The following is an 8,988-nucleotide window of genomic DNA, read 5'->3' as shown; positions in this document are numbered from 1 at the left end:
ACTGAAAAGAACCTGCATGCATTTGTGTGTGTGCGTGTGTGCGTGCACCGTGCGTGTGTTCAACTCAACTCAACTCAACTCAACTTTATTTATAAAGCGCTTTTTACAATTTTCATTGTTACAAAGCAGCTGTACATGAGACATATTGACTATAAGCAAAACAATTAAAGTTATACCTGTAAAAACAAGAAAAAGGTGAAAACACAGAAGACAGACATACCCACGTACAAAACACTCCACACACACAATATGCACACGTACTAACACACATAGACATAGACACAGACACACACACACGGACGCGCAGACACACGGACGCGCACGCACACACACACACACACGTACACAGACAAGTATGCACACACACAGACACGCACGCACACACACACACACACACACAGGCACGCACAGTGAGAGCACACATTTAAGATAAAGGAGAGAGAAGCACAAGTCAAATATAACACACTATAAATTCCTATATGCAATATTAATTAAGTAAAACTTTAAAATTCAAAAAATCTGTTCACGTGAGAGCTTTACGTTACCATGACGAGTTTACGACAGATTATAGAGTTTAAATATCCTATAAATAGTGAAGACTATATTTTCATCTTCTGAAGTTAGAAACCCTATAGCTTTCTATTAAACATGACTGTCACCATGAAGAGATAAGTAAGAGGTGCAGGCATAAAAGATGATAATAAAACAATCCATATGACTTGCTTCACTTGTATTTAAATATCTATAGTTTAAAATGTTACATGAAGTATATTCCCCCCATAGCCCCTGATGTTTTTAAATCCTCAAAACGACCCTGTGTAACCCTGAATGATTCATCTGGGTCTCTGTGCAAAAGGGTTAACCACCACAAATTATGATGTTTTTAACTACTGGTTCCTCTTTGACACTCAATTCTAGAGTTTGTTTCACTGCGCATGGGGGGATGAAATCAATTGGGTCATCGGATCATGTTTCTTCATCACGTTTTTATTTGCTCTGTGACTTTGACATGCAAAATGCACAAAGACTAATTAGTGAAAAAGTAAATGTTAAATGTAAAGTAAAGATAAGATGATTACAATCAAATCACCCGTTTACAGTAAGTGGGTTTCTTTGCAAATACATTAGGAAGCTGTAGAGGCTTTGTGGAGTAATCTGGAGTTTTCACCTAAAGTGGTAATAAACCTGTTGGGGTGGTTTCGCATACAGGGTTTAGGAGTAGTGCTAGACTGTTCCCTGTGCAGGAACTTTGAGTGTTCCCTGTTTGAACTTAAAATGGGATTAAACCTGCAATACCTCTACTAGTATACCAATGTTTTGTCCAACAAACAATAGACACATTCAGTCTCAGTCTTATTTGAATAAATACCGTAATGATACTGTGTTTTTCAACCATCAGAGAATGAAAGCTGAAGACACAGCATGCATTTAAATCAACTCCACCACAAACTGACCCCATAAGCGAGCATTTACACCCACACACACAACATCCTGCCTTTTTCTGTCTGTGTTGATCTTACGTGGAAACATTTGTGGTTAAAGAATGTAAATTACTGAAAATGAAAGACCCCTTTCCCAAGAAAACAAAACACATTTGAAGGTTCTACAGAGAAATACTTTAAGTTTACTTAATGTCATTTAAAAAGTGTATGATCTAACACTGACCAATCTATGAAAACTACTATGGACATGTAAATTGTTTTTGAGTTGTACATCCTTTCGATTGCAAAATCACTGCAGGTAAATTTTTGTCGTGACCTTCATTGATTCGGTCAAAAGATTGAATAAATGACAGCTGCTTCTTTTCTAAATGTCAGGTTACACAATCCTCATCAGAAATTTTGCACAGTGTCTGTTCTAACCTGAGCATAAGTACTAAAGTCAGAATTCTGCGGTTGCTTCTTCTTGATTCGCTTGGGTCTTCTGGTTGTTACATCCAAGGATGCATAACACACCTCATCATCATCACCCTAAGATGAAAATTATTATTAATATTATTAATATTATTTTCTGAATTAAGTATTTTGGTTATGCAATAAGACAGAATAACAGATATTCTTTGTAGCAACTAAACATGAGTGTGTTTGTGTTGTTCATACCTCAGGAGTAGCTCTACTTCTTATCTTGTCTTTGTCATCGGTTCCACGATCTGAAATAAGTTTTTAAAAAGGAAACACCACTTCTATAAATATGTTTTAAATGGTTTATGCAGATCTAAGTTGCATGACTGGCATTTTTGTGTGCAACCTCTGCGGATGCAAGGTCTGATCTTAACAAAAGCATTTAAACTAGATATCCAGGTAAAAGAAATATGCAAGGAAAAAAAGAAACAGTATGGATAGCATGAATACCTGTAGTTTTCTTCTGACAGAGGCAGTACACACAAATGAGGCAAAAGAGAACACACACAGGACAAACACTGAAGAGCAGCATCCAGCAGAGAAAACAGTCTGATACAGGAGGGGGTGAGACGGTGCTGGAGGGTTCAGAACTGGCAGTTCCTGACTCAAAAAAAAGTGATGTTTTGAGTTATTATTATTGTATTATTGTAGATTATGGTTATTAAAAACAACTGTCAAAAGTATTTTCTTACCAGCGAAGGAGAGTCGTGTTGTTTGTTTTCCATAATAGTAAATGGCCGATGTGTACGTACTGCTATTTTTATCTTCATTTACCTTTCTTATGATCTCAGCACAGTAGTACAGTCCCAGATCAGAAGCTGTAATGTTATTAATGTGTAGATCTAAAGAATCAATGTTGGGGTTTTGACGAAAGCTGAAATGTGGGGAGTCTTCTTCATACATTATCTTGTGATCTAATACAAGAGGGGGTTGATGTTCATGAGAGCAGTTTCTTATCCATACAATGGTGAAACCACGAGTTAAAGGACGGTCACAGTAGAGAGTGATGTTGTCTCCTGGTCTGACCTTCATCTCGATTTCTGCTCCGTAGATTTTTGTCTGACTGAGCAGCAAAACATCTGCAAGATTACCACATCAATAAATAAAAATTATTGTTAAAAATGACTGAAATGATAAATAATTAATAGATGTAAATAATATAGATGTATATTCTTACGTAAAAGTGCCGTGACAGTAACTGTTGATCTCTCCATCTCAGCGAGTAAGTCTGAATAACTGACTCTGATGATGCAGACATCAGCTTTCATCTGATTGGTTCACACCAGTTGAACATTTGAAGAGTGCGAGGTATATCAACCAATCACTAGATTTAACCTTTCACTTAGATTTGGCTGTTTTGTGCTTCTTATTGGTTCACAATTTTTGTTTACTACTGACGTGTTTACCATCACTTTATGTTTGATTTCAACATGCAGAGAATTGTGTTTAAAGGAAACCCACAAGTCTTTCATCTAGACCACTTACAAAGCTCTTCACATTTACGACATTTGTTCATGTCATCAAATCCTTACGTCACATCTCTAAGTTGATCATAGGTTTCCATTAGCCTTTGTGGCTTTATGTGTTTGGGGTCACTTTGAAAACATCAAATTTTGTGACAAATGTCATGTTATTTACCGTAATATGTATTGTATATACAGTTAATAAAATATGTATAGTAATATAATTAGAATTAAGCAGGCCGTTTTAAAGAAAATTCTTGGAATATTTCATTTATAATTATATGGGAAATTATAGAATTATATAAATACTAGCAAAATTAGTAGACATAATTGAAGTAGAACATTTTCTTCAGTGTAAAACGTCACATAAACCATAATTTACTTCTGCTTCATTCAGAATGTCATGTGCACATGACACACAGTCTTTCCTGAGAATGATGTTAAACTATGATGAACTATGATGATAGCCATGCTATTTTATAAATGTGTATTATGTATATTTGTGTATACAGTATCTTTTATGTATATTTTGACATTGTACATACCAATACACCATGTCCAACCATTATCACACAATATGTTAAACACATTTCATGTTTTAAGACAATTGGTGAGGTTAATTCAATGATTCTTGATAACAAGCTCTGGGGACATTATATGAGACTTGTGTGTGTGTGGGGGTGTGCGTGTTTGCGTGCGTTCGTGTATGTGTGTCTCCTAAAATCAGCATCTGCTTTTGAAAAGTTTAAAGCTGCCCCCCCATTGGTCAAAACTTCATGGGCAAAACATCAGCAAACACTATTCAGCACTGATAACCCTACTTTAAACTGTTGTCGTAGGTTGATCATTTTGTGAATTAAAGGTTTAACCTAGTGTGTCAATTATAATTTACTGAAAATAGCATGTATTGAAATATAAATAATAAAACCGCGAATTATGCTCGTCACTGGAGAGTCCTGCTACATTACCTAAATATTTCATCAAAGGAAACCAGTAAATTGAAGATAACAAAGTTTCATTCAACAGAAAATTCTGTAGATTTTCAATGTTCTCTATGAAACCATACAGCCCAACAAAAAAATAGAAACCTTTATTTTTAAATGCTGTGAAGAACCCTTTATAGCACCTTTAGTTGTAAGAGTGTAGTGCTAAATTTCCATTACCTATTTCTCTTATAGTCAAATTTGATAGGAAATTATTAAAGTACTTGCCTGGCCTTAAATTTTACCCGTGTATATCTGTCAGAAAACTATATACACACTACAAGTGTCTGTTTGTATTTGGAGCTGTCCAATGTGCTGAATTGCTACTGATCTTCTACGCCAGTGTTTCTCAGCAGTGGTTTGTAAAACTTGCTTAATTTCACCAAACCTACTTGATTTCAGTTGGTAACTGTTTATGACTCAGCTCTTCAATATCTTTTCTAGGCAAATGAAAAAAATACTAAAAAAACAAGAACAAGAAAACAGACTGCACTGCATTACATCGATCCTGTCATGTGTACTCAGTCGACAACCCAACTTACTTTTAAGATGTTGTGTAAACATCCTAAAATAAATACATAAATAGATAAAGATTAAATTCTCACTAAACGTACTATGAATTTTCTCTAAAATTACTTCTCACATTATAACTGTATCTAAAGAAATGCAGGCATAATTTCAAGTAAAGATAAAATGAAATGCAATTTGGTTTCTTAATAATAAATAAAACTTAATGTGTTTTTTTATTCATCAAATAAAAATGTACAGACAAGAAAAAAGCATTTGTTTACCTCCACTTACAAAGTTTCTTTGGTGTTTACAGCACAAAAGAACAAAACCTAAAAAAATTAAATTAAAACTGTTCTGTGAAAACTTTAAGAAATGTGTGTACACGTAAAACGTGTTAAAAGATACAGTCTTGTAAGCTGTTAGCTGACATTTGGGTTCTTTTCATAATGATACATTTATATGGGTCATATTAAAATGTGTAATAATGCTGAAGAATAACAATACAGAATAGCATTGAATTAAGAGGATAAAGACTCCTATACCGAATTTCACCCCATCCGAATTTTTGTGATTTACCAAATATCATAAAGGTGTACACTCAGTTTACCACTTAATTTGCATAAGCTAAGCAGGGAGTGTCACGATATGCAGGTAAGAACCCAATTGCAGGCAGCGGGGATGAAGGGGTTAACAAAAGACTTTATTTAACAGAAAATAACCACAAAACAAAGACCCACGATGGGGTATAATAACACAACAGGATAATAACAGAACGTAGACTAACTAACACTAAACTGAGATAAACAACACTAGACATAAACTAAACTGAACACTTACTTGACTGAGACAGGGGAATCCATAACAGGACCACAAACATGAGACGACGGTAAGCACGACATGAAACCAAACACAATGACCGAACACAGGACAAAGAAACATGAGGGTTTAAATAGGGAAGACTATCGAGGGATAACGACATGGGGCAGGTGTGGGACATTAAACACTCAGGGAAAGATAACGAGGAAACGAGAGGAATGGGGTGAATGACAAGACACTGGAGAGAACGTATATTATTGTCAAACGGACAATAATATGTTTCTCTCCACACATAACCAAAGACTTTGTCATGGCTCTGCTACAGGACCAAGAAAAACATGACTAAGGAAGCAGAGCCATGACAGGGAGAGTCACATCTTCTGATACAGATGTGCAGATGGTAATAGTCTATATGTGACTTCAGAATGGAGGCAGAACTTTCCAGTTTTACTCATCTCACACTGATGTCTCTCTGTCGGATCCACCTAAAATTAAAAACTGAGATATTTAATGCAACCTAAACTATCATCTTAGACATTCAAGTATTGCAGGTATGCTGACAAAATATAACCAAATTGATACCTTAGAAATATTTGCTTTGTCTATCTCTGAAAATAACTCTAGACCTAAAAAACACAAGGACAAAGTTTGATTTACTTCATATTTCATATTTACTTTATTTATTTCTTCAAAAAAAAACTTTTGCTTTGTACGTTTACGCTTTACTTTAAATTACAGCAGTTTTTGGAATCTCTTTAAACACAAGTACTGTATTATTACGTCTTTGAATGCATTACTAGTACACTTGCTCATTCATTATTCATCCTTTTATTTAGAATTATATTTTCCCCCACAATTAAATGCTTGTAACGTTGTTATCAAGGAAGGTGAATAACAGTGAATGAGTACCTGTAGTTTGAGTTCGACAGAGGCAGTAAACACAAGCAGCGGAGAGGAGTGAAGAGAGGAGAACACACACTGAACACACACTCAACAACAGCATCCAACAATTACAGCGTAATTCAGAAACTTCAGGATGGGTGGACTCAGAAGGCACTGGTTCTAAATAAAAGAAAGCATAAATTATATTATTTGTTAAGTTGTTTACTTTATTAATTAGCTTAATAATTGATTGAAAGTTAAATACTTTCATACCCAAGAGAGACAGATGGGTTCTCCTGTTTCCATACTGGTACTCCAGCTTGATGTTTACCTTGTCATTTACATCTGTAATTTTTCTTTCTACTTTTGCACAGTAATACAGTCCTTCATCATATACACTAGCATTCTTAATATGTAGATCGAATGAGTTACTGGAGCTGTTTGCCACAAAGTGAAAACGTGGAAATGTTCCCTGAAACAAATCTTCGGCAAACAATGAAATAGATTGATTCCCATATGAGTTGTTTCTAATCCAAAAGATGTGTGAACCCACTGGTACGACACAATCACCGAAGACAGTGACATTGTCTCCTGGTTTCAGTTTGATCTTCACTTCTGTCCCAAATGTTTTCCGATGACCACATAACAAAAAACCTGCATACAAGTGTTTCAACAGTCAATGGATCATTTTATTTAGATATTCAGAAATGCATATTTTTTATGTAATCCAACTCCCATAGCACTGTACACAAAATAATGATAATTCAAAAGGACTTACACACGAGTGTGATAAGGGTACGTCTTACTCGCTCCATCTCTGTAACTGATTGTAAGTATAGCCGATAAGTCTGCGGAGCTTCAATGAGGACATCAACTGTTATCTGATTGGGTTACTGTGTTGGGAGGTGTTTCTGTTAAAATCTGATACACTTAAGTGTTGGGATTTTCTTCTTTTATTTAATTTGGTCACTGTTTTTATATTATATTTTATTACATGTATTATATATATTTCTCTTATATATGTTCGGACAGCCTGTACTATACAAGATTCGTTCCTTGTAAGCTTGCACCAGGCCCTGAACCTCCAGAGCTTGACCCATGCCCCGAGCCACCATAGGTCAAGGTGTCTGTGTTTTGATTTAGTGTGATGTCTTTTATTTTGAACATGTAGTTTGCATTGTGTATAGGTTAATATCACTTCCTGTTGTAAGTGAGTTCTTGGTGGTGTTTCTTGTTCAGTATGTTTTATATATATACAGTATATATACATAGGCGTGTGTATATACATATACATATATATATATATATATATATATATATTTAGGAAATATTTAGNTATATATATATATATATATACTGTATATTTCATTGTCGGTTATTGTTCATATCAATCATGCCACTCCATGCCATTTGAAAGCATACCAAAAAATTGGGTCTTACAGTATATTAGTTTACTAAGAATTTTTGGATAGACCGTGTACAACACTGAATCATATTAAACTGTAAAATTAGACGTGTACTGCATAATATTCATTGTTTGTTGTGGTGCAGTACATACAAATATAAAAGATACAGTATTTTTTATCAGTTTAAAAATAGTTCCAATTTGTGAAAATGGAGATGAGAGTCAAAAGTTGTGTAATAATGGAGATTGTGTGCTTGTTTGTCTAAGGAAGTATATGAGAACTGTATTGTTCTGGGTCAAAACAAAGTGGTTGCAAACCTACTTCATCTCACCACAAACTGTTCCATTCTATTTATGCATGCTATAGCAAGCACTAGCACAAACACTTACTAGTGCATGTACATCATCTTCAAGGTTGTGGTTTCCTGCTTCAACATGTCTCATTTGTTTCTCAGACCCATGATATACAGTATACTTGACCTATTAGCCAAACTAGAATCCCTGGTCACTGTTGTTTTAGTTAAGTTCCATTTATTTAGCAAGTAGTTTTGACACACCAGTTTATAAGCAAGAGTGGCAAACAAAGATGAGTGTAAAGATGAAACCTTGAGATTAACCACAACGTTTCACATGGATCACTGGAGAGAGCTGCAGAAGCAAAACACTTTTACAGATTAATCAAATCTCATGTCAAACTCAATTGTACAGTATGTACAACCATACACAAGGACAGTAAAAAAAAACAATGGAAACATTTGTGGTTAAGAGAAAAACAAAGAGAAGGCCAGAGGCTCGTAAGTAGAATGAGAATTTACGCATAAAAACCACTAACATCCTGTGGCACTGCAAAGAGACACTGCTGTATTTTATGATACTTACACAAATCCATTACACAATTTCCACAGCATCTTCATACAGCCATATAAATATACCCACATTCAATCTACTCCTCCTTTTATTGTCAATCAAAGATTTTATTTTGTTCATAGCACTGACAAGATTCAACACACTCATGGCCCTCTTGACTT

The 8,988-nt window shown here is 34.9% G+C and overlaps 2 protein-coding genes across 3 annotated transcripts; both read right to left on the bottom strand.

Annotated features, from left to right (window-relative positions):
- Positions 1-1,000: 1,000 nt before the first annotated feature.
- LOC130553559 (uncharacterized) lies at positions 1,001-3,142 on the bottom strand. Its single transcript, XM_057332601.1, has 5 exons — positions 3,079-3,142; positions 2,594-2,980; positions 2,352-2,501; positions 2,100-2,149; positions 1,001-1,970 (listed from the first exon to the last, which is right to left on the bottom strand). The coding sequence occupies exons 1-5, from the start codon at positions 3,113-3,115 to the stop codon at positions 1,833-1,835; spliced, it is 762 nt and encodes a 253-aa protein (XP_057188584.1). The 5' UTR covers positions 3,116-3,142; the 3' UTR covers positions 1,001-1,832.
- Positions 3,143-5,257: 2,115 nt separating this feature from the next.
- On the bottom strand, positions 5,258-7,398 carry LOC130553599 (uncharacterized). Of its 2 annotated transcripts, XM_057332659.1 has the most exons (5): positions 7,334-7,398; positions 6,829-7,209; positions 6,583-6,735; positions 6,256-6,299; positions 5,258-6,158 (listed from the first exon to the last, which is right to left on the bottom strand). In XM_057332659.1, exons 1-5 carry the CDS (start codon positions 7,368-7,370, stop codon positions 6,045-6,047), a joined length of 729 nt encoding a protein of 242 aa, XP_057188642.1. In that variant the 5' UTR covers positions 7,371-7,398; the 3' UTR covers positions 5,258-6,044. The 2 variants fall into 2 exon arrangements, with proteins under 2 accessions (XP_057188642.1, XP_057188643.1); XM_057332660.1 differs by lacking the exon at positions 6,256-6,299.
- Between the last annotated feature and the right edge of the window lie 1,590 nt (positions 7,399-8,988).

This window comes from Triplophysa rosa, linkage group LG4 (assembly GCF_024868665.1).
Source record: "Triplophysa rosa linkage group LG4, Trosa_1v2, whole genome shotgun sequence".
Lineage (NCBI taxonomy): Eukaryota > Metazoa > Chordata > Actinopteri > Cypriniformes > Nemacheilidae > Triplophysa > Triplophysa rosa.
The sequence above is the reverse complement of the archived record's forward strand: the minus strand, read 5'-3'. Positions and strand labels throughout refer to the sequence as shown.